At 39.1% G+C, this 26,994-nt stretch overlaps 1 protein-coding gene across 8 annotated transcripts in view; it reads right to left on the bottom strand.

Moving 5' to 3' along the window:
* Positions 1 to 26,994, bottom strand: part of DLG2 (discs large MAGUK scaffold protein 2) — a 994,479-nt gene that overhangs the window by 40,685 nt on the left and 926,800 nt on the right. For all 8 annotated transcript variants that reach the window (XM_063394414.1, XM_063394410.1, XM_063394417.1 and 5 more), the window contains one exon: positions 6,741 to 6,917. In XM_063394414.1, the coding sequence (XP_063250484.1) occupies positions 6,741 to 6,917 (177 nt within the window). The remainder of the gene's footprint in view (positions 1 to 6,740; positions 6,918 to 26,994) is intronic.

Genomic DNA, 26,994 nt, shown 5'->3' with positions numbered 1-26,994 from the left:
GTATTTGCCTGACAGAGCTATGCCTAAGGGGTAAGGAAGCATGGCTAGTATTTCCAAAACAACTTCATGGCTCAGTCCCATTTTCAAAAGTGCCTGAAGGGTCACTGAAACTCAGGTTTCAAGAAATGTTCAAAGAAACCTACATACAGCATTCAAACATGACTGGAGCTGAAAAGATCTGAATCCTATGTGGAGACAGCATCACCCTAGCACAACTCAGGGGATTTCACCTCCATCTTCCCACCCACTCTCCCAGTATAGCTGTGTGCAGAAACACTGCTGTGCACAGGGAAATTATCTAAGATCATCTGAGATCCGGGACAGTTGGAATATACTCTGTATAATCACTTTCTCTAGAAAACATTCCTGCTGGCAGACACCTCTGGGCCCTTTTTATTTCAGAAATGGTCAGGATTCACTCTTTTCTTCCCAGGGAAAGCTAGAGAAGTGGAGCAGCACATTGAAAATATAGTTCAACTTTCAGTATTCCCTCACTAGTAAGTTCAAGATTGCAGTTCTTTAGGATATTGTTCTCTTCTTATTCTTCTTAATTCCTTAACTTTAATTTCTTAATTTCTTAATCTTCTCTTTCTACTCTTCTTAACTTGTTAAAGGGATGCAATGCTCACTGCTCTGCAATGTCTATCTGCTTTTGTGTTTCTGGGCACACACAGTTGTGGAAAAAGGGCCTGTGGGATTTTTCAAAATGAGACACTCAGTTCTTTATAAGTGCTGCAAACAAGAAAAAAATCAGGTATAACTCAACAAGACATGAACTATGATCACACACTGCTGGACCACTGGGAATTTTGTCAGTGTCTTCCTAAAAGCACTAATCAGTCTTCACAGTGGTGAGGTAGAATATCAAGTGAGAAATGCTTTAATCTTCAATAACAGTGATCATCACTGATGTAGAACACAGATGCCCATTGCAAACTTGTTTCTAGAATGAATAAAATGGTACCCTAATTTGCACAGATTTGGCACTGAGGTGTTTTGCAGCATGAAACAGACTTCCAAATCCAGCATGAGTACTGTAGTGAGGAGAGTTAGCAAATACAAGAAAGCAATGTAAAATGGATACTTGAAAGACCTTGCTATGTCTCTTGTCTTGCTTCACCATTTCCAGGTCAGCTGCACAATATTTGTTTTGCCTGACTGTCAAGTGAAAGGTAAGTGAAAATATGTGTGCACTATTCATAGTTCAAATATGTGGTCTCAGTTCATAGCTTTTTATTGCTTCCATCCTCTGCGAGATGAGACCTGAGCTTACCAAGAGATTCCCATTCTCAAAATTCTTGCAGAGCATTCCTAAAGTGGCATTTTTGCACCAAACATGCATTTTTCAGTAGCAGAGGACGTGCTCTGGTTCAGGTCTCCATCTGCAGTGGCTTGCTTACAGAAAGCAGCTCAGCATCTGGTCAATATTTATGAAGAGCAGACCTAATGACATTAGGAAGTGACTTCTCATAAAATTGTAGCACAACTTTATTCTGTTTAAAAGCTAGCAGCTGTTTTCCTTCAGCACAGAAATTTCACATCGTTGCAAGAGCACAGGAAGAAGTTTATACCTACACATACCTACAAATTTCATTCCATATTAAATTTTTTCCAATTAGATTAGTGAGTATAGATAGACAAATTATTTTAAACAAAGATTACCTGATTATGCCATGCTAAAAAGTTTTATCATCTAAGGATTAAAACGTTAATTTTAATTAACATTTAGAAAAGTAGAGGATTTATAGGAAACCATTAAAAATAAAAATCATTTGAGTGGATAAACATGCCCTTCTGCCAAGCTGAGCAGAACAACAAATTTAAGTTGGCTTTTCACCCACAGGGACTTCTGTGCTGGGAAAACCTCTTGTTCCTTGTCCTTAAATGTTTGTGAAACACTGGTTTTATGTTCTTTTCCCTCCACTTTGCTCTGAAAGGAGAGCATGGCTACATGTACTTGTGGGGAGAATGTCGTCTATTTGAGAACAAAAGTATCGGGCTGGTATTATTACAGCTGGTAGAAACAGGGATACAAGCTGAATATTATTTGGCAGTCAGATGTACCTAAACTACCTGAAAATGGGTATCTTAGAATGATGTCCAGTGTGACAGCAGTTTTGTGACTGCACAGCTGAAGGACAGCAGAAAGATTAGTGTAATTATTCCAGTGTTTTAAGGCCAAATCCTTGTTCTCTGTGCAGAGGGAGCAGTAGTAAGAGTGGTGAGAATGTATGCTCAGCCATTCTGGGGCAATCTGTGTGAAATCTCAGGCTGCATTCCAGACCCACAGACTCAAGTCAAGCAGATACACACACACCACAGAAAATACTGAGGCTTGACATTTGTGAGGTGGGAGGTTGCTGTTGTGGCGGGCTTGCAATGTAGGAGCCTGTCCCTGTGCAGAGACTCAGCAGGGAAAAAGAGAACTGGAGGTGTAAAATCAATGCTACAGCAAATGAAAATCTATTTACTATTGAACTGGAGCATCTGTCTAGGAATGAAATACACTCTTACATATGCATGTTGGTTTCATGCATTTTGTTCATTGCCTTTATCTAATGTGAGTGTTTCCACAGGGAGGGAATCTTGGACATCGGCTGCTCAGCTTGCTCCTGCCCCTTTAGAGGAAGCTGATTTTTTTAAATATGGATAATAAGAAGGGCAATGAGACAAATAAAAATTCTCACGATAACACAGATTATGTGGAAGCTCTAATCTAAATCTACCTATCTGTCCAATGTAAAAAAAATCCAGTGTAAATCCAATTCTTTGGTCGTTCTAGTATAAATAGCAATTTTCCATGGTAAGGGAGCACTTGACACTTGTAACCATAGTGCCCTGCAGGCTGCCTGAGACATTGGTACAGGGCTGATGGTTATGTCTCCTCACCTTGGAGACCCTGCCTGATATAATTGTGCTGTCACCTTAAACATAGCTTGGATAAACCTTTCGGGCAGATAGAGAAACAAGAGAAATCTGGCCTGAAATGTTGAATAATTAATACTATATAATGACTATTTGGTGATGGTTAAAGCACAACTGAAGTGGTTTGCAGAACTCTCATGCTGAAGTCCTGTGCTTCCCAGCACCAACATGTTATAATACCACACCAACTGTATCTCTTTATATTCGGGTTCTACCCAACCAGCTACGCAGTCCTATGGTTGAGAACAACAGCTAAGTCAGGCAATAAATACACACTGACAAATGGACAAAATGTTTTCAGATGTAGAAATGGTTGTAATTATACTTAAGAACTGCAGGATACTTAATATTTAATTTTCTTTAATCTCCACGGAGGCCATTGGCTCACTGCTCCATGAGATTTGGTCCTTGCATGGATCAGTGGAGAAACCTGGGGCCACCCTCACTTTGTGCTGCTTCTTTCAGTAACACCTCTCCACTGCAGTGCTGCCCTACAAAACTCTCTCTTAAAGCCAGACTTGGCAATATAACTATAAACAAGGCAACAAATCCACATGTTGGCAGAAGCACTGAAATCTAATGACAAAAAAGCTTTCAAACTCTATTAAATCACTAAGAGGCAAAGTCTGGTAATGTACCCCAAAACCTGGAGAGACTGATGAGTGGCAGCTCCCCTATAATTCTAAATTATGTTTTTTTTCTGGTATAGCACATAAGTCATAGAGGAGGAAAAGAGTAAGGAATCTTGAATAATCATTCCCAATTTCTCTAATCAGCTTATGGTAAAATATCATTGTATGATGGGCTCTCCTGTAAAAAAATTAAAAACCCTAAACACATGGAAAGCAATTACAGCAATTGCCATTACACAGCATCTCAAAGAAGAAATATGATGTACTTGTTAGGACTTTGTCTGTTTATATAAATATATACATACATATATACACACGTATATACATATATAAAAAAAAATATATATATAATAAAATTGAAGTGGTCAGTGGTTTTCAGAGCTATTCCATAATGATTTCACTTATGGGAAACAGGAATTGTACCTTAGCTGTTGCTGGACAGAAGTTTAGGGAAGTAGAAGTAGGACAGGTGTAGAACAGACAGCTAAAAGACAACCTGGCACTAATAATTTGTGGATCTGTGTAGCCTCTCACTGACCCAAAGTGCAAAAAATAAAGTTACAGTACTGCAGGATAGCATTCCACAAGCACAAAAAGGAATCTAAACACAAAAGAAAACCCTTCCAACCCTCTTAAGCCCCCAAGACCCTAAAAAAAGAGAACAGAAATGAATTGGGGATTGAAAAATATAAGACAAATATAAAAATTAATTTACAACATCATGGCCAATTTAGCTTGCAGGACAAGCCCAACAAACAGCTACAGATGCTCTTCTCTTCCTTCCTTTCTTTCTATCACAATATTTTACTGCTAGATACAACATATGCTGTATTATGTACCAAACAATGCCTATAGAAATAATCCCATATAAAGTATGAGAGACATGGCATCCTGGAGCCAACAGCTTAAATGAGGATTTCCATGCTGTAACTGCCTGTATTTGGTCAAATGAATTCCAGGAGAACTCTGTTTTAGACTAATCCTCTTACAGTCAATAACCCACACCTGCAGAGGAAATTTAACTCTGAATTAGCACAATCTGGCGAGTATGATTAGCTTTATTCTCTGTAACTCAGCCCTGTGTGCACTGATTGCTCATCCTCCCCTTGGGTGGTGTAAATGACTGCAGAAGATGCTGGCAAGAGCACATCAGTCTCAGGCGCCGAGGAACCATCCAGAACCCACAGAACGGAAACAATACTCACTTTTCAGTGCAGTGGAAAAAATAATATTGTGCAACTGAAACCTTTTATGAAATAACAGCAACCTCCTCTCACTCCAGCTCAGGTGTTTCATTACATTAATGCAGACAGAAAATCAGATGCCATTGATTTTTCCAGGCCCCTCAGATTCACTAGTGAAGAATAAAGATGACAAGTGGAGAGCAGGATAACTATACCTGCATCTTTTAAAATTCAAGACTCTTATTTTTAGCTTCTAACCACTCTATTTTCATATAGTCTCTTTTTTTAAAAAAGAATTTTTTATTCTCTCTTCTCCAAGTGTTTCCTAAGCCACATCTTATTCCTGGGCTCTGTTATATGTCTGACCTTGACTAGAGAACCTCTATCTTTTGTCCTTGAAAACACCACTGTGTGGGTAACCCAATAAGCTTTAGGCACACACCACCTTTCCATTTTACAGGATATACAATTCCACATCTTAATTAGCTGCTTTGCTTTGTCCTTTTCTCCTCTGTAGTTGTTTTATTATGTATGACAGCTTTTTGCACCTTTTCACAGCAGGCACCACACAGGAGTGAGCTTTGTGCACATACTTCCCTGAGCATTAAATAAACTCCTCTCTCTTCCCATGTATGGTCCAATCATGTAATTACAGCAGTGTTTACTGCAGCAATGAATAGCAGGCAAGTATTCCTTTTTCAATATCTAGAGACTAAGTCTGGTTAATGGGCACATTTTCCATCCTGAAAGTTCTAACCTAACCTTACAACGTTACCTTTTATTTCTATCTGTTACACAACTCCAAAATTGCTCTTTGCTGAAAAAACAGGTGTGGATGCTATTCAAACAGGATCATAAGAGAAATTAAGGACCTTTCAGGGCTCATGTCAACAAGGTATTTGATGGCCTTTCAGTTTATTTTTACATGATTTAGAACAATGAGTACCATAAACTCTATTAGTACCTTGGCCAATTCTCTTGAAACAACAGCAGATGCTCACAGGAGCATCAGGCATCCCGTTCCCTGCTATAAAAAATGGCCATGATCATTTTTACACTAGTGCTAAAGCTGAAATAGCTGGGAATAGAAAGTTTATACTCAGTATGATGGCATTGCTGCAAAAGAGAAATGTAATATGTTTTGACAGATTTCATTTTCCTCCTACCCTTTCAGTTCTTGACCTTTCCATAGCAACTATCAAGAGAGCCAGGAAGTTATACTGGTTTGTGTGGTAGTTCTGATACTATCAGAGACTTGTGGCCAATTTTACAAAAGCATCTAGGCAGAATAAACAATACAAACAATGAGGGAAATTCGGATATCTGCTCTCTCTCCAACAGTCACCACAAATTCACCACAGACACACAAAGATTCAAATTTAGCTTGGAGAGCAGATGAAAGTTCCTTCATTTACACTATATGAAAAATTTACTGTGATATTGATTATCCATCAGTTTCCAGGCAGGCAGAGACTAAATTAACAGATTTCAAAGCCAAAGATGACCATTATATTTTACATCATACAGGCTGAGAAGTTTAATTCTATTACCCTCTCAAAAGAAAGACATACAGTCTTGATTTGAAAATGTCAAGACATTCATTACATCCTTCAGCAGTTTGATGCCATGGCTAATCACCCTGACATTAAAACATGTGCTCCACTTCAAATTCAGAGTGAATTCCCAGACTCGGGTTCTGGTGATTCCTTTTCTTGCTGAAGTTCTTTAGTAGATGGCGATCTCGCCTTCTTTTCCCCTTTCTTTATGAAGTTACTAGTAACTGAGTCACCTTCTGAGTCTCTTTTCAGTACAGTTATAAACAGCCTGAATGCTTTAAATCTCACAAAAAAATTGTGTCTTCTAACTCTTGAAATACCTGTGGGATTTTTCTTTACTGCCCCCAGTGTTTCAGTATATTGACACACCCCATCTTTGGAAAAAAAAATGGAATATTTTAAGATAATGGCCAAGGAGGTAAGAAGGAGGAGGCAGCACTCACCTCCTCTTGCTGGGTATAACTCCCATCTCCTCGCTGTCCCCCTCCAGAGTGACCCTCCTCGCCTGCCACCATTCATCATCTGAGGCGTTGATGACGTGAAGGATGTCCCCATACTTGAAACTGAGTCCTTGGCTTGGGAGGCCACTGTCTTTGCTCTTGTCATAGTCAAACATAGCTCTGTGAAAGGAAATAAAGACAGGAAGGCAGGTGATTAGATCAGTCTGGGTATGTTTACTTCTGAACAATTAATCGTACTTTATGTCACAGGTAACCCTTTCTCTTTTCCAAAGGGAAAGGTCCTACTCAGAGGAAAACTCTTTCCACTCTGAAGTTAGTCTTTACAGAAGCCTCTTCTTTTTTGTTTTTTTTTTTTCCTGTAAGAGAAAGTGAATGGTAAAATCTCATACCAATTTCAGCCTATGCCTTCCAGTCCTATGCCTGGCACCTACACCAGGGTAGATGCACCCCACTTTCTGAGGGCAAGACCCTGCACATGAATCCCAGCCAGTGCAGGTCACTCATTGGAGTTACCTGGCTAAAAATCCAGGTCTTGGTTTCTTACAAAAAAAAATGTTTGGGAATATTTTCCCCATGTAAAATATTGTTTAAAGATCATGCCTGTCAAGAATTGATGTTTATTTCCTACAGGTAAAACAATATGACCATAATCCTGGCTGCAGAAATGTTACATCAATAAAATCTCAAGAGGTGTCTAATAATTCCTAATCTTTCATTGTCCAAAAGAAAACCATAGCAATCTTTTCACTGGTAAACACTTTTGTGAGAAAGATTTGATGTAATTAATTGCTGCGCATTCTAGTGTAATTGCAACGAATGATTGTAGCAGTTTTATGGGTAGATATAAAACACTCAAAGCTATGTCTCATAATGAGGAGAACTTTAAAAGAAGTTATCAGAATTGTGACTATGCAACCAAAATAATTTAAAGCTCTCATAAGCACCAACTGTGCATGGCAAGTCTGGTTCAGGAGGAGGAAAAAAGCTGTTTGAAATATGTCTTCTTTTAAAGGGTTTAAACTCCTGTACTAACATCTTCAGAAATGCCCAGATAATTCCCTTCTCTGAGGATGAAGACTGCTCAATTTTACATAATCCATAAGCTTACTTATGCTTGTGCCTTTTTTTGGTAAATGTTCTTAGAATGCAAGTACCCTTTGGAAAAATTTAATGCCTTAGCAGTGGAAAAGTTATTTAAAAAACCTGATTACATCTTATTAAATATTTATGTTCATAAAGGACTCTTACTGGTACCAGGTCATCTGCTGCTTCTCAAGTGCAGCTCATAAATCCAGAAGCAGTGAAGTGTCATTAGACACCTCTTCTTAACCAGTTGGTGACACCGGATCCCTGGAAGACGGCAGTGCATATACAAACAGGCACACAACACATCATCCTGTGGGCACTGCCCTTGGCAGCAGGCAGCAGTCGGAGTTTTACCACAACAGTCGTCCTAAAAATTCACTGATTAATTGTGCACCTTGCCATGGAAGCTGCTCAACAGCTCAAACCCCCTTACCAAACAGTTGGCCATGCTGGATACTGGGCAGGCATCCTGTAATCCTGATTCCAGGCATAATTAAGTCACCCAAAACAAGGGACAGTATCTTCTGTTACAGAGAATAAGCAAGAATCTCGCATCCCTGATGCAAAACATTCCCGGATGCTGACCTGGAAATGCTCCACTATTTGGCAAGTTCTAAGATGAAGGCTGTCCTTCAAAAGTTAAGGAGTAGAAAGTAGGACAATGATCTTTGTCCTTGAACAGACATTTGCACCCCAGAGCCCACATACTGACTTAAAATGAGTCTGTCATCTTGCTGGCTGATGTTAACGATGAATGCAGATGGCAATGTTTGCCACTGACTTGCTTTGATTGGAGTAATCATGTGCATTGCTAATTAAAATGAGATTATAGATCTCAGACAAGAGACTTTTTGAGCACACTTTTCATTGAATGAAAGATTTTGTGGCTGATGCTCTACATATGTTGATTACTCCATTAGCAAACGAAAATGCCATGAGAGCTGACTTCAGTGATCTTTCCTAAACATTTCAAATTAAGAGACAGGTCTTGGTAACAGCTGCATTTGAGCTCACAACTTTGATAACATTTCTGGCTCTGTAAAACATACTTTTGCTGCTTGGCTGTTGGCTGTTAGCCCAGCTATAAAGTACATGGAGATCTTCACTCCAGGCATTGCCGACCACTTTGGGCTATAGAGAGACCTGGGCACACCCATCCCCACCACCTCAGGCTGCAAGGGCAATTTGGATTGCAAAATCTAGTCCCTTTAAGAGACTTACATGTCATCTCTAATTTTCTACCTGGTGAACACAACACAGTTCTGTTTGTGCCTGGTTTTGAAGATGTATATAAAAATAACACATCTGCATCTGTTGAGTGTCAACTAAAGTGATACAAAACGAATGCAGCCAGACCTCATTTGGTAAAGGAACTGGGCAGAGCAGACAGAAAAATACGCCTTTTTTTTCTTTGCTCTTTCATGTTTTTAGACAATGACATCCAAGTCTTGCAGGATACTATCTGCAAGCACTGAAACTTTCACCAGAGTCAGGGTCAGCTCTCAGCAAAGTCTAGCTGTTCTGTGCAAGCTTCTTCACCAGGATAACACACTAAGGGGTATGTTAGACACCTTAGATAGGTCCTGCCATGCCAGGGAGAGTGGCAGAAGAAAGGTTAAAAAATAGTAGCACCTTGCTGAATATTATGGGTTGAGAAAAGGACATAAGCCACGCAGTCCAACAAGAAACCCACGCTTGCACAGAACACCTAACAGCCCTCTCTGAGAGAAGAGCACCATCATTTCAGCTAGAGAAGGATCAGCACGATCAGGACCAGACAAGTGTTCTTCCCAAATCAGATGTTTAATAGAAACAGGGTTATTATTCAAATCATCCAGAGGGTCTAAACCAAACAGACGTGTCACAGTGCCCCTCTCTCTCTTTGTGATGCATTAGAGGTTATCTGCACAAGCACAATAGTGCAGAGAGTGGAGAGGCTGCTCAGCAGAGCTAGTGAGCTCTCTGAACTTGCTCACATGACAATACACTTTCATCTGGCTGAGGCTGCTTATTCATGGCTTGCTTGGGCAGTTCTGCACTGCAGTGAGGTGAGCTGTAAATCATTTTTTAGTGTCTTTTACTGCAGTATTAAAGAATAATAATCTCAATAACCTTACAACATTTTAATGACATTTATCTAACAGTCGTCAACGCTAAAAGCTTATTTTTTTTTCCTCTACAACTTCTAAAAGTGCATCTTAAAGCACTGTTCTTTCAGGTGTTTTATATGCTCAGTTAGCAGCTTGCATCCACTTTTAAGCCTATTTTTTGATCCTATAGGACAAACCCAAGAGCTTTCTCTGTGTCAGTAAGGCTTCTTTTTTTTTTCCAAGTCAGCTGACTCTGTCTACTTTTGAATTGGGGTAGTCAATATTTTACAACGAAGGAAATTAGTTTGAATTATTTAACTTCCACTTTAGAGCTGTCACCAATGTTGTGATCACACCAGCATCAGAAAATTCTGATACTGAACAAATGCACTTCTAGTGCATTTCACAAACAGGACCTTGGGTTATACAGGACAGAGAATGCATTTTGAAGTTACAAATGTAGTAAACCAGTGACTACTGTGAGATGTGGATAAAATACTGGAATAGGGAACGGAACTTACTACTAACCAGTTTAACAGATGTGGTGAAATCATGATTTGGTCAGGTTAGTTCCCTTATTAGAAAAACAGCAATAGGAATTGTGATTATCAAAGACATAAAGTATAGGCACCAAACTTCCATTAACACTTACTGTTTTCTCAATTCTCAGTTCTTGCCGTAGTTTAAGGAAAACTATTTAATATCTGTACAATATCTTGAAAGGGAAAAGTGTCATTCAAATGCTAAGTGTTGCCATGAAAGTCTTGGTGAAAGCCTCATGTTTATAGAAAATAAAGTCCTGAGAAGTGAAGCAGGAGGGGCAAACATTTAGAAGAAGCTGGCTATCACAAATATTTAAGAATATGTGAGGCTTGCTTCCCTGATATTATTCCAGACTTCAGAAGTGATCATTACACTAGACTAATCCCAGCAGCAACTTGGACAGAACCTAACAGGTTTTATTTTTGTGCTTGGGTGCTTCTTAATCATTTTTAGGCAGCCACATCAGTGTAAAATGTGAGACAAGCATTTCACAACAGCATTCAAATTCATTGCTCAAAAATTGTCTGAAATTAAAATACTGACTTCATCGAGCTGTAATATACTGCCCAACATGCAGTGAGGTGTCTACATGGCATGAAAGCCACAAAACCTGGGGTATCTTTTTTTCTTCCACTTAGCATAAATACTTCATTATTTGAGGCATTTCTAAAAGCTAAGCTGCCTTGTGCAGTAAATTTCTATTCCTAATGACACCTATTCTCACAGCTAGAGGAATAAATGTTTGACAAAGAAAATATATTAGCTGTAACAAAATAGAAAATCAATTCCTAGTGCAATCCCATATATTACAATGTATTGAAATCCATGATGTTATATTGTTACCAGCATTTGTAACATGAAAATAGGGTACAGAAAGACTAAGTGATCTTGCTAAACCCTTAGCAGAAAAGGGAATTTAACATAGAAACCTCTTAGCTGCCTCAGCTAATGCTGTAAACACCACTGTTAGTAGTCTTCATAATCTTCCTGACAAAGCAAGGGATATAACTCCATTTATAATAACACAAGGATATATTTTACTGAACGTTTCTACATGTTCAGTGCAAAACCCCAAAATCTCCCACTCCCGTATCAATGGCCACTAATTTGATACAGTTCAGGTGCTGTGTGGCAGCTTTATTTGCATCTCTGAAATTACTTTCCTCTTCTTCTGGCACAGATGGGAGTTTGCACATAAATTTACAGTCTGCTCTTCGCTATTCACTTGATTATGAAACGACAACAACATTTAGCAAGAGAGGTTTTCAGCTTCTGTAAATAGTCCTAACTCTCCTGTGATCTGCCAGCATATCTGCATATGCACCACTAAAGGATATTTCTCCTCTGAAAATTTCTTGAACAGTGATTCTCAGACATCAGGTTTTATAGCATCATCCTAAGGGAGATTAATGTCATTCTCCTCATTCGCCACATCTATCCTACCCCCTGCCCTATTCTCTTTTTACAGGTGGGGAAATCCAGTGCAGAGAGGTTTAATAATTTGCCTGGTTTTAGACAGTAACTCAGCACCACAGTCAGAATCAGACCCCAAGCTTCATAGCTGTTTTATCTGTCCTCTGTAATAAATATATTTCCACCCACTTGCAGGCTCAGCTTGAAGAAAAAATTAGAAGAAGATGAAAGAAACACTAATGCAATTCATTGCTATAGCTACAACAGAGAGCACAGTGGCTCTCTGATTGAAGCAGCCATTGCAAGGCAATTAAGAAGCTATTAAAAGGGTTAAATTTTCACATACTGGCAAGTCAATAAAGACTTTCAACTTCTTCTCCCAGCTTTGTTTCCATCTGGAGAAGCTGAACTGGTAAATCCTATGTGTAGAGCATACAAAAAGTGTTTCTCTCTCCCTGGGAGGTTTGGGAAGCTCTGAGATGCTTGCAGAGACTGGAGGCTGCTGGAATAGCCTGTGCACAAGATGATTCTGTTGTACATTGTCACCTCTGCCGAGAGAGTGGTGGAGGGGACTGTTGGGAAGAACAGCTTTTATTAGGAGTATATCACAACAATGTAGATTTAACAAAATATGCCTGAATGCTTGACCTGTCACTCATAGATACTATGATTCCTGCTAAGAGACTACAAGTAATCTGGAGAGAGACTTTTTACAAGGGCATGCAGTAACAGGATAAGGAGGAATGGCTTTAAATTATTAAGATGATGGGTTTAGGCACAGAGCCATGGGGCATGCTCCCAGTCAATGTGCACTTCAGGGTGTTAGCTCAGCTGCTCCTAAGGCACCTCCACTGCAGCAAATCCCATTGCACATTTGCATCCAAGCCTTTTCCATTTGCTATCATATTTTTCCTTTACTTCATTCAGTAATTTCTCCATCCAGTCCAAGTAATTCCTTATTCTTTTCCTCTTAGTGGGAATTTGGCAGAGAGTTATGTCATGGTTCGCAATGAAAAAAAGGATTGGACACAGCAGCAATTAGTTCCAGAAAAATTTTATGAGGAAGAGTTATATATTTTCTTTATGATGTTTATCAGAGAAACAGATTGCCATTTGTCCTTGAGGAATATTCTGCTCATTTTGGAGATCCAAACACGATGCTTAATGTCAGCTCTTATGAGCCGATCTCTATGCTGCTGATGGGATTTTTTTAGTTTTTAGCAAGTGCTCATATTCTATGCAGGAAATGGGTTCTGCAAAATTTGTACAGAAAAATGTAAGTCAACATTTTCAGAAGTATCAAACTAATATGTTGCACTTTCATGGTTTTGCTACACAACAGCAAACAATGTACTATGTTAGAGGCAAAATATCTCACAGTGAGCAAGGACCGACACTTCAGCCTTTCATCTGTGGACATGGACAGAACTGAGATTACTCCCAGGTTTGCCTGGCTTTAACCCCTCCCAGCAGGAATTGTAAGGTCTCTTGAGAAAGTGAAATTCCTTCATGCTTTCCCTTGTGCCAGCACAAGGGGAATTCCTTTCAAGGAACACTTTTTGTTCCTTTGGCATTTTACAGGGCATAAAAAGACCCAAACAGAATCCCCTTTCTGCTTGCAAACATCTGAAATCAAGCTGTGAGCATATGCCCACCTTACCATAATTTACTGGCTGCCAGGTTCATCTGTGATGAACAGGAGCTTTTAAATACACCTGCAATGGACTCAGTGTAGTCTAGGTCCTCAGCTTTGAGATTTGCTTTAAAACAGGGAGACTGCCTTGGGTCTGAACAGATTAAACAGCCTTAGGCATTTTGATGAACTCCAGAGGAGACCTGTAATTGATTCTGGAAGACTTCTTCAGCACCCCTGAGCTTGGGGCTGAAATTTCACAATAAACCCCCAAACTTGTGCATGAGATGCAGATTTCACAGCAAACTCAAAACTTACACCAGGTTTGTAGTTAACTGCTCCTTCTAAGGAAATGAGATAATTTTTGACTGACCTTAACTTGGCCTGTGCATTATGCATCAAAATGATATGAAACCTGTCTTAGGTTTGATTTTTTTCCTCCCCATGCAGACTAAGGGAAGCTGCTGCTTGACTGCATCTCTGGTTTCTTCCTGAGATATCAGGTGCAGTTTCTCCACACAGATTTTTGTGTTGTGACATTTAAGGTTATCCATATCCAAAATATGGATATGGATAATGGATCTGACTGGATGTCAGATCAGGGATACTTCTATCTACTGGGTAATTCACCTGAAATTGCAACCTGTGGGTTGCATGGATTGACACAGGAGCCAAAAGGTCATCCTATCTCACAGTAACTTATTTGCTGTCTGAGAATTTTAATTTTGAGATTTTTTCCCCCAGGGAAAAATAATAAAATAAAACAAAACAAAACAAAACAAAACAAAACAAAACAAAACAAAATAAAATAAAACAAAACAAAATAAAATAAAATAAAATGAAATAATGAAATGAAATGAAACAAAATGAAATGAAATGAAATGAAACGAAATGAAATGAAACGAAATGAAATGAAATAATAAAATAAAGTATTTCTTTAAAAGGCAATGAAACTGAAAGGGAAAACTATGACTCTGTTAGCACAGCCTGTAGCTACCCCCATACCTGCCTGCACCCAGTGTGTCTTCCTACTACTAGAGAATACACTGCAAAAAAGCACCGGATTTAGATATTTATTAGTATTTAGTCTGCACTGGCTCTAACTATTGCAATAGAACTCAAAGATCTGCTTTGGGTGGTTGGGTTTCTTTAGGTAGTTTTCTCAGAAACCCTGTAGCTTGCAGTTCCTCTCTCTTAGATCTAATCATGACCCAAATCTGTTGGCAGCTTTTAAAGTACCATTGTGGCCAGGCTGCCCACAGAATTCATTGTGCTTCCACAGGTTTATAATGAAAAGAAAATTTTCAGTGCACAAAAAGAACCCCCCGGTAACATAATTATTACTACCAGCCAGATATGTGATGGTTTCTTCTTTTTTTGGACAAGGATATTAGACATCTGCAGAACTTAAGAGAAAGCCTTCCTAAGAAAAAATGATCCACATTTATGATTTGTACAATTGGAACATAATGATGACAAAAAGACTCGTAAGAAATGGATTAAGCATAATGCCTCTACTACTGAAAAACATCCCACCAGCCAAAATTCAGACAATTTTGTCAACAAAATGGATTTTTTTTCTTTTCTCTCAGGAAATCAACACTGGAGCCCTGTCAATCTGAATATTCTGACTTACTTCTGTTGTAAGAGGTGAGGAACTCTACAGACTTTCCTATTGTGGAGGTACTCATAACATAATGAATCATAATATATCATCATAATTTGTTAATATCATAATAAATCTGTTTATGCACTCCAGCCTTTAGAAACTGCTATTGGAAAAAAACCTGTTCTCTCACTGTGAAAAAGTGTAGACAAGCAAAACTCAGAGAAAGTGTTAGTGAGACAGAACATTGGCTGCTCTGAGGAGAGAGGGCTTTATGGAAAAGTCACGATATTTGTTTGCAACAGCTCTTTCTCAGTAGTGGTTTCTGCTTGGCCTTGAATGCCGTCCTTTGACAGTGAAAGAGTCACAATTTGGATTTTCATGGTTACTGTGTTGACTGAGTAGGTTCTGCCGAGATAAGAGAAGCCCCATGCAAACAGGAATTACACTGTGCAAAACCACTGAAAATTATTGCAAAAATCAATTATCCTGCCTAATGTGGAGACATGTACTAAATCCATAAATTCTGCTGGATGAAACTGTTTGAAAAATCATGAAAACCTTTTGTCTCTAGGTCAAAACTTGAGGAACTCATTAAGAGTTTGCTCAATCAGCAGGAGGAGGTTGCCTATAGAATGAGTTCTTTCTTTGGGTTTTAGCACAGACTTCAATTAGAAGCAATGCAGTTAATTTCTGGGTTTGACATTTTCTCTTTTAAAAGATGACTTTTGAAGAAGAGTAATTTTGCAAAAATCCAAATGCAATTGAAATTTAAAGATGAATTTTTATGGTACAAAGGCCAGGTGTCTCTATATAACCTCTGCGTCATGAGGCCAAACATGTAATCCCCAAAGATGTCAGATTTTTGAGATGGAACAATAGAAAAATCAATGCCACAGGCCTGAGCTGAACTCAGCTGAAATCTTCTAAACTGTAGTGGAAACAATAAGGGAAGTTTTCCTAGAAGAGCAGCACTATGAGATGTTCTATTTGGTCAACCAGTTCTGTGGATTCCTTGAACTCTTATCTGTCAACACTTACTCATCACAGAGAGGTTTATGCTGTGAAGTTTATTCTGTGATTGGGTTGAATATTTTCTAGGAGATGATATTTTCTATAAACTTTCCTCTTCTTGAGTCAAGTGAATAATTCAACACCAGTTTTCACTAGTGTCTGCTCTTCACAGAAAAAAAGCTTGAAAATAAGATGCCAGAATATTCAAAAGCAGAAAAAACAAACAAACAATTAAAAATTAAAGTAATAGTCTTTGGTGTCACCTCATCAGTGTCAAAACAATGTGACTGTTACTTCTTCTTAATGATTATGTTTGTTGGTCTCACTCTGTGTCTGGGTGTCAATTTTCTTTAGAAATGTACTTCGACTATGAAAGTGCCGATCGATCACTATTACCCAAAAACTTTTAACAGCAGCAGTATTTATTTTAGTACTTTTGAAACAAAGCTGCAAGAGGAAGAAAAAACTAGGCTCTTCCTGTACTGAGCTCCTTGTAATTCCTCATTCACTCACTGCATTATCCACATCCTCCTTCCTGGGAGCCCCGGCTCACGTGTGCTCAAGGCAGGATTAAAGGAAACATCAGAAGTTCCTGCATCCCATTTTTAAAGGTGAATTAGGCACATCTGAGACAAGGCTTTGTAGACTTTCAATGAAGATTAGACTCTGAACTGCTAAGTCACTTTGAAAACATTACCCTAAGCAGCTTTAAGATTGACAGGATTTGCCTCAAGCTGCTCTCAGGCTGACAAGATGAGGGTCTGGTGCAGTAACAGAAGGGCTTTGATGGCTTGCTCCTGCATGGTGCTAGGAGCTAGGAGAAACCAGGAACCAGGATGAGTTCCTGCTGCCATGAATGAAGCTCAGAGTTTTGATGGTGTTGTCTATAATGATACTCCTCATTCTGTGTGTAATTCCTGACTTAAGCAACTGAACAGGGATCTCTCCCTTCACTATCTTCATTTGAATTGAGTCTTGTGGCAATAAAAAAGCCTAAAGATAAATCTTCCAGGAAAATCAGATTGTTATTTTCACTCCCTCTGCCATTACAAATTTCTATCTATATTGGCTTAAGTTTACTCTGATTTTAAGACATTCCTCTGTCACGCAGGAAAAAAAATATCATGAATCCTTACTTCCACACTTAGCAATTAACTTTACATGGAACATATTCATTGAAAGCTATGTTTAAAAGCTTAAGTTCAGGCAAAGTGAAGCTTGCCATCTCTTGAGCCAGGCTCCAAAGCCAGATTTTGTTTAGCATTGGAGTAATCTGACCAATTTCAAACAGATTCCATGTACCTAGACCTAATTGTGCCATGACACATTCTATGTACTAGAAAATAACTCACAGGTGTAGTTGCTTTTCTAATATTGCTCCTAGGTAAATAATTTCTATGACTTTATTTTAAAGAAATTAACTGCACATTTCAGGCTGTAAAACTCAGTTTGGAACATCATAAACCACTACCAATTCCTAAGCCTGAGTCAAGTGATTGTGTCAAACCAGTTAATGTTAGGTATGAGTGTGCAGGAAATACAAGACTGAGGCAAAAATGGTTAAAAAACCCCCAGTTTATGTCTCTGACAGCTATAAATGTACAGTGACACCTGCACTGGCTTATAGGTTATGCTGGCATCTTTCCTCTCTGTTTTAAGGACATTGAAGAGTGCCCCCTACAAAAAGGTTTTGTAGCTGGGAAAGTTGTAGAAGAGATCAATTTAACAAGAATGTCTTTGTGTGTCATGTTCACCATAGGCTGATCCAAAAATTTCCTCATATTATTTTGCTTGCTGGCCCTGCTGAGTTATTTGATGAGGCTTCCTTGAGAGCTGGTCAATGTCAGTGTTTAAGAAACATTTGGACAATGCCCTCAACAACACACTTTAATTTGTGTTCAGCCCTGAACTGGTCAGGCTTTTGGACTAGATGATCCTTGTAGGTCCTTTCCAACTAAAACATTCTCTTCCCTTCATTCCTTTCCACCTGAGTGGAAGAAAAGCCTCCAAAAGAACAACAAACCTTGTTCTTAACAAGGAAGATGCATGAGGTCAAGTCTTGTTTCCACTGTAGGAGGCAGAAGCAAATCCCACGCTCCCAATTGAGAAAACATGACAAGAACTTTTCTAAAAATACAGTCCTTGATAAAACAAGGAATAAGGAACTGCATTGGACCACACTCACATTTGTATTATTCGGGGATCAGTTCATCACCAGTGGAGCTGTTCTGAACATGTGGGAGAAGACAGAACCCCACCAGGGTGATGGTGAGCCTTGGTGCAGGCAGTGCAGAGGTTCTGGAATTTTGGGAGATACTAGAAACTCATCTGGACAAAGTCCTGAGCAACCTGAAGTAATTTTGAAGCTGACCAGCTGTTTTGAGAGGAGGGTTGGACTGGCAACATCAGAATCATCTCCCTCAAACTAAATTTCCTGTGATCTACAGAAGGACTGAAGTATATAATATGTTCAGACATAGGATTTTAGACCATATTTATCACTTCTGGGAATACAAAGGATTTTAATATATATTCTGCATAAAACGATACTTTGGTGTTTTTATCCACTACATTTTCTGTAGTGGATAAAAAACTTTGCTTAAAAGTGCCTTGATGAAGGTAACTGAGGATGGTGCAGAGATGCTTAAGCTGTGTACAGTTTCAGGTGATCTTCAGAATCATGCACCAACACTGAAAAAGATCCTGAATCACTTGAAAGTGATTTGGGAACTACAGTGAGCTGAGTGGCTGAGCCATCCTTGGGCAGTGCAGGCACACCTGGTACAGCCATGGGATTACAGTAGAAAGGGCTTTCTTTTGTTCATATTTTGGGAAGACAAGTTAGGTGCAATGCAGATATTCTTAGAGAAATGTAAACTCCCTAGAGAGTAATGGAGAGTGCTAAGTACCTATGGGAAAGAAATAATTCTAAGCATTTACATTAGATCAGAAAAATGGGCTGATATAGATGGTGAATGTTTCTCAGATTCAGTGTCCAGTATTCTAATGGTAAAATAAGAATACACAAAGAGGGCATTGTGAAGTGCTCAGAAAATGTGGTAAAGCGGCCCTATCGATGGCTGTGATGGGTAAATTGAACAGAAAGAGTAAAATGTTTTTGATTTCAATAGAAGCATCTATTGAAGCTCCACGTTTTGTCAGAAAACCCTGAAGTATAAATTACACTGTCATTCAGCATTTGCTTATACAAAACCCATGCCATTAAAACGAATTGAGTCTTAAAGAATGACAGAATAGGGACTGAAAAGAAATTCTTTTTCTTTTATTATTCTGACATGCCAGGGAGTTGTGGAAAAACAAACAAGCAAGAAAGTGAACAAACAAATGTCAGTGACTGAAGAGATGTTTTTCTTTTACTTGATGTGTACAAGACTGAAACATTCATCACCAAGTTTTTTTGCCTGGACCAATCCTTAAAATTTTTAGTATTTTGTAGCCTCATTTACAAGCTGTCGGAACTTCCTTTTCACTTCACTTTTACTTTTTCACTTCCAACATGGAAACAGCAATGCAATTTAGTGTGTGATTTATTTAGGGGCTGAGCAAGGTTGCTGCCTTTGGAGAAGGTTGTGGTGAACAGCGGGGAGAGGATCTGACCATATGTGCCCTGCTCCCTCTATGTTCCCTAAACATCTGCTGCTAACCAGCACCACAGAAAGGACACTTGTCACAGGAAGGACACTCAGCTAGATGCACCTTTCTCCTGAGCCAGGGCAGTTGCAAGATAAAATTGATGTTAATTTTATAGAGGAGAATAGCTACAGAAGGTGAGAAACTGAAATTGTCTACACTATGTGCATTAGTGCTGACAGGTAAAATAATGTGGGAAATGTTCAATGTTTTAAAAACAAATAAAGCAATCCAGCTAGAAAAGAATCTAACACTAGAAATATCTGCAGGTGACAAATTATGAAGATGGGGCTTAAGGAGACTTGGGTTGAACTCTTCAGTCTGCTGACAGTCTTCCCTGCATGTAGGTGATGACTCTCACCCATCACAGTTGGGGGAGAGCGATTCCCAGCACCAAGAATGCTGCCCAGACAACCTGTAGGCTGCCAAACTTCTCAGGGAGCTGAGGAAATTCACAGAAGTCAGGGAGGGACAATTACTGTGGAGTTTCCATCAATGTGTCAATATTATGTCAAATAAATTTTGACCCTGTGTCCCTCTATCAAGGGCTGTGTGTGAAGATTAATTAATATTACTTCAGCAATATGAAAGCTGTTATAGCACATAAAGTGCTGGGTTGCACTAAACAGCAATAGTGTCAATAGGAGTTTCAAACCACCTCTGAAATGAATCTGCCTTAACTCTACAGATTGACCAAAGCACTTGGTTTGCAAGTGTGAAGTCTTTAAATCATTTTAATACCAATATCCAAGCATTTTCCGTATGTCCAGCTTTACTGTTCACCACTCCAGCCTTACAGGATCAAATTCCATTTGGCTGTTTAATATACCATCCAACTAGCAGTGCAAATCCTATATTTGAAATAGTTTTCCTTCTGTTTATATCTCATTAACCTAGTATTTCCTGTCAAATATTAAGCTAAAGAAATATCTGTTTTTCTGGAAAAGTGTGAAATGTTTCTTTTCCACAGCTACAATGTGCCCCTACAGTTCCTTCAGTAAGTGAGCCTGTTAAGTGAGCCAAGTTAGTGGAAAAACTAAACAGAGTGATTTTATATTGTAATGAGCAACTTACATTTTTTTTTAAAATATAAACAAGAAATCAGTATAAGGTACAACATGATGAAATATGAATTTTAAAACACCTTAAAAATTGATTGTATGGAACTTGATTTATCTTCAAAGGGACCTTTGCCTTATGATCTCAAAACTCTGCATCTTAAAATCCCTTTTCTGAACTTAGGAGCAAGAGCCTCTCTTCTTTTAAAGGGCAGACAGAGGCACCATCTTCTTTACCAGAAAGGCCTTTATTAAGCAAAGCCTCATTGCAGCATGCAACTGCCTCTGAGGGAAAACTTAAAAAAAAATATTCACCAGTAGCAGGACTGCTTGTGAAAATCTTTGTATCTCCCACAGCTGTAGCAATAATTTACTGCCACTAATTACCAGTTCCATTGCAGCACCGGTCTTCAGGGAGGTGGGTTGAGATTTTTCATTTCCTTGCTTTGTTTTCAAGAGTTTATATTGTTCCTCCCTTTTGCTCAAGGCTGGGAGATCTCCTGCCTGCTGCAGTGGGGATGTCTGTGCTTTCCGCTGATCTCCAGCTTGAGCCAATGCCCCAGGCTGGGTTCACCCCCTGTTCAGAGAGCAGCAGCCACTGGGGCAGGCCTGGGCCTGCATTGCCAAGCTCCGCAGGAACTCTGAGGGGAGGATGTGCCACCACAAATCCTGTCACAACCAAGGTGCAAAACAGGCCACAGAAATGTCCTGGCCTTGCAACATCATTGTCAGTATCTTTGGAAAACTCTTCTACCTCCTCAAATGCTTGTTGGCAGCTCATGCGTGATCAGCCTGAAGGAGTGCTAGAGCAGGAGGTGGGCATGGAAAAAAGGCTGGCAGCAAGGAGTGCCTTCCAGCTCTGAATCACAGAGACAGCAGCAGTCAGAGCATCACACACATCACTCCTCAGCTTTTTTGATTGGCTGCTGTAGGTATCCCAACACTCAGTGTACCTGCAGCCATGAATCCAGCCCCTGGCACCAAATTCATCCCCTGCCTTCAAGCTGGTACCTTTCAGTCAGTGAGATCTCCCCTTGGGAATTCTGTGCTCAAAGCTGGAGACATTTCTGAGGAACTGCAAACCTGAGTGTTTCATTACTCAGCATCCTTCACCAAGTGTCTGTCTCTCTGGGGCCCTGCCTCTGTCTTTACAAAGCAGGGATAGATGGCATTTCCTCGCCATGAGGGAGAACCGTGAGGATAACTACAGTAAGGTTTGTGCAGCATTTAGAAACTAAATGCCAATTACACAGGGCATTGGGGTGTAATAAGAGAGCTGAGGGAAGAAAAGGCCATACCAATAAAGTTAAATGAATTATTTACAATCAACTACAGAATGTGTTTAAGGATGAACCCACAGAAGAGCCTTTCAGACCTGTCAAATCAATGGAACCATCTGCATTTGATGTGTCAGTAGGAAAAGTTTAATAACAAATCAATAAAATGAATAGTAATAAATTACCAGGATGAGATTAATGACTCAAACTTGGAACTGGAAAATACTGTGCCAGTTTTTCAAAGGGAGATAACAAGTAAATGAAATCTGACTTGATAAACAGGTAGATCTACTTAACTTTCTTAGGAACATTAAACTCACCGACCATAAATATTACATGAATTTCCAGAAAAATTACAACAGACTTCCTCACCAAAATATCATGAAGTGTAAAGAAAAAAGCCAAACTAGTGGTCTGAGAGTGAAGGATTAATAAGGGGTAATGGTTTTAATCAGAAAGAGAGCAGGGTTAGGTTGGAAGATATTTTTATGGTGAAGGTGCTGAGGTGCTGGAACAGTATGGGTAGCGTGTGGCTTTGAGTAACCTGGGGTAGTGGATGGTCTCCTTATCCATGTCAGGGGTGTTGGAACTAGATGATCCTTAAGTTCCTTTCCAACCCAAACTATTCCATGATTCTATGGGATTCAATGTGAAAAAATGCAAAGGGAAGCATGGGGAGTATCAGTCCTCAGACAATCTCATGTACACTCGGTAAGCAAATCTCCCCTGGGAAGAAGTGTTGGAGACTGATATTTTTCAAGGAAAAGATGAATTCAATGCTTAGCCTAGGTGAAAAAGGCAAATTGTACATGCCATTTTAGGAAACTGCTAAAGAACACATGATAAATAATAGTTATTACACCATGATACAGATACCCACACACCTCTACAGACAGTCCTGATCCTTTCATCCCAAAGAAGACAAGGAAAAGGCAAAACAAGAACAAAAAAGGCAGTAAGGGCAATTTTCTCACAGGAACAGACTACACAGACGAAGCCTCCTCAGCTTTAAAAGAGATGACCAAGAAAAAAGCAGAATAAAATTATTGAAATTACAAATGTCAAGAAAGAAGGAATAGGGGACACTTGCTCCCCAGAAATGGAGCCAAGTGTAATTAAGGCACTAACAGATAACGTATGCAATTCGCAAGTAGATGTTGTGGACTTTGAAAACTTAAATGGGTCTAAAAAATCTTCCAAGGAAGAGAAAAATCCATCAAGAGCTATTTTTAAAGCTGCAGATGACCTGCTATCAGATACTGTTTGAAGCAGAACAATAGTTTGGAAGGGCCTTTGGCCCACCTGAGTTTGGTGGTCAAGTTCACTTTCACACATTCACCCTACAGCACTGGGGCTTGGATTTGAGTTGTAGACCTTGAAACAATTGTCTTTTGGCTTGTGACAACCTGCATGAGAGACAACTTTTATGTTTATGTTTATATCATGCCTTATTTGTTGAATCCAGCTAAGGAATTCAAGCTGAAACACCATTTGTACAAACGTTATACAGCTGCCCATAGACAGCTGGGATCCACTCCTATGGACAATAATTTTCTTCAGGCTATCCAAGCCATTATCTATATATCTATTTCTTCACCTAGTTTTTCCTTCAGAGAAAGCTTAGAGATACAAGAAACGCTGATTGAGAGGTAGATACAACTATTTTAATGTTATTATCAAAACACTTCTTTCACTCTATGTGCTCCCCTTTTTCTTTCCTCTGATGTTTAGGTTTAAAGGGATGATGTGCTTAATTTTAATCTGAAAGTCTTGGCACAGTGACTAAGAATTTTAAATCAAAGCAATTTAAATAATTTTATTGAATATTATTTTGAGTAATCTTTTGGTTTTCCACTGTCAAGTAGTGTTTCAGGATTAGCTACCTCATTTAGCTGAAGATGTCCCTGCTCATTGAGGGAGGATTGAACTGGATGACCTTTAAAGGTTTTGTGATTACACTGAATGAAAGGATTGAAAACACATCACAGATTTTGGAGCACTGAATATTCCTGAAACCACAAATGTTACAGACTAATTCAGTGTTTCAATGTAAAACTAAATTTTGCTTGTTTGTTACAGAATCTTACTGGCACAAGACTTAGTGTCTACAATAATTGAAACAACCTACATAAATATGGCTCAGTTTACAAGATTGTAGATGTATGCACATCTTTCTAAGCTACCACAGTAATATGAGGATTTTAACCAAACTGTTAAATACATCTAATGTCCTCATTACACAGTACTTTATTTCTTTTTCCAGTTTATCCAAGTATTCCTCATTTTTAGAGAAATTCTCACAGTACAAAGCTAGGTGCCTTTGCCTTTGGGTAAAGACATGAGCAGAAAAGAAATTTCCCGGAAACTGTTTTTGAACCCTCATTAAAAAAGTTTCTTTTCTAGGGAAAAGAAAGTTCTGTAATTGGATGTCAATAAATGCTGCAGCAACAACATCTAAAGGAATGTTCTAAGCAATATTTTCCTCTGCTTACACTTCATTATAAACTAAATAAGAGAAATATCATCATAATGTTCATGCAAAAAAATGGCTTGGAGAAAAAAGATTCCATGAATGCATAGGGCATATGTATGCCCTAAAGATATCTTTGTTCTTGTCTCTCTATAAATGATTGACAGGGTAAAAAAATGAAGTGATTAACTTCTAGCTGACAGAAAACAGTAACATGGGTCTGTAATGATGGCACCCATGAGTGGCATAGTGTGCTACTTATCTGCATTTTAAAGCAACAGCTGCTGGGTCTTTTGCAATGTCTGCAGAATTTTAAAGAGGAGCAAAATTAGAAACAACAGTACATTTTTACTATAAATGTCACAAACTGATCCTCACAAGACAGAGATTGAACAGAATGTGTTGGACATATGTGAAATAATTATACTGGAGGGGAAAAAAGCAGCTCTTATAACTCTTGACATCTATGTAAAAATACCCTGACGTTTCTGAATCAACATAACACATGTATGGTTTCACTGTCTACCAAATTTCCACCAGAGCCAGACAGTTGTCTTGAAGATCTTCTTGAATCAGGACACTTTGTAAAAGAAGTTAATTATAAATGGGTGCAGATGCCTTATTGCTAGACTCCATTTACACAGCTAGACATATCTGCACCAGAGAAGGCTCAGTATTGACAACCAGTTTGCCACCTCAGTGTCCCAGGTTAAAATCCTCTCACACATACCTTCCACACAGCTTAGCTGCTTTGAGCCCTTGTCACAATCTCTGGCCCAGAGGAATCATCAACTGGTGACTGTAGTGTTCTTCTGAAAAGTGGCTGAAGTAATGGATACAGAACGTTGTAGCCTCACAAACCATGTTGAACAGCACGACAGCAGAATAGTGTTGGATGTCCTGAACAAGTGGGATGAGGGTGCATGGGCAACTCCTAGAGCAAAAGTCTGTCTCTGTCTAGAGACTGTGTCATACCAAGGGATCCACATCTAGCCTGTAAGGGAACTGGTTTTTCCAAAAGAGGGATTGGGAGTAAGCGAGCAGTGCAGTGTGAGCAATCAAGGCTCTGGGTACAAAGCAGCATTCAAAATTATCTGGCTTCCACAGTCATACCCAAAGAATTGTGCCACAGAAACATATTTTTAGAATAAAGTTCATTTTGTTGGTGAGGTAAAGCCATATCTAACATATCATATTGCAGCAGGTGGAAATCCTGTTTTGGAGTGAAATGAATTCATTCACGTGAATGTGGCTCACCATTTCTTTGCTTGTTACTGATACTATCTTTGAAATGGCCTCCTAGTTTAAAGGTTCTTAAAAAGAAAATGCCAGTTCCAGCAATGCGAAATTCCAGGCCGCCATGTGGTTTATTTTACCTATAACTATGACTGGGATTGTAATTGCCTTGGACTTTCTTGATATTTGCTATTCAGAAAGCTTCAGGTGATCCTGAGAATTAGGACCATATCTAATCTCACCTCTTAGTCACTTGAAGAACAGTAAGGCAAAAAGTATTGAATACAGTCTACGATAAAACTTACTGGAGACTGATAGGTTACTCAAAGCTGAAGATAAGATTTAGACTGATCATTTTTATGCCTAAAATGAACATAGATGGATTTTAAGCACCACAGCCTTGCTGCAAAATTCAGTGTTTCTACTCCCTTCAGTGGACCGAGTGTTTTAGACTACGTTTACTCTCACAAATTTGTGAGAAGATGGATGTCTCTCTCTCACTTAAATATTTATGGAATTCACATTTAAGGCAGGGAAACATCCAGACTGCATTTATTCCTATATTTAAATCTTAGTGTACTTTGCATACACCTAACATATACACAAGTGAATGCAGAAAGACCACAGCAGGAGAGATCATTCCCATTCCAAAACACAGGCATGATATTTACCTTTTTGTAGTAGTCTAGTGGTTGGACACTTACTTGAGTATGAGAAATTCAATATTTTGCCACACTATTGACTGAGGAAGTGGGAGATATAAATTCCTTAGCACACTGATGGGATACAAATCTAGAATTCTCTTGTCTTCATAAAGTGTCTTAAACCACCAGGCAGCCATTTTTGGAAAGGACATTTTTCACCTCTTCTCTTGCAAAAGCACAGCGACTGAGGGGTCAGGATGGTGAAGGTCTGGGAGAAAGAAGTTGGTGGTGACTCCCAGGATAGAGTCTGAGGAATGCAGTGGTGAATGAGCTGTCCTGACTTTCATCAGTGATTCTGGGTTGGCTTTGACTGAAACTGCAATAATGCAGGGAAAAGGAGTATGCTCTTTCCAGATTGTTTTGCGAAATGTGAGAACATCACCATCATCACCATTTCTTCCTCTTACATTTTAAACAACATCGCTGCTCAATAAAGTGTCTATCCTTATTTGTGG

This window comes from Prinia subflava, chromosome 3 (genome assembly GCF_021018805.1).
Source record: "Prinia subflava isolate CZ2003 ecotype Zambia chromosome 3, Cam_Psub_1.2, whole genome shotgun sequence".
NCBI lineage: Eukaryota > Metazoa > Chordata > Aves > Passeriformes > Cisticolidae > Prinia > Prinia subflava.
Note: the sequence above shows the minus strand (reverse complement) of the source record. Positions and strands in the feature narration are given on the sequence as shown.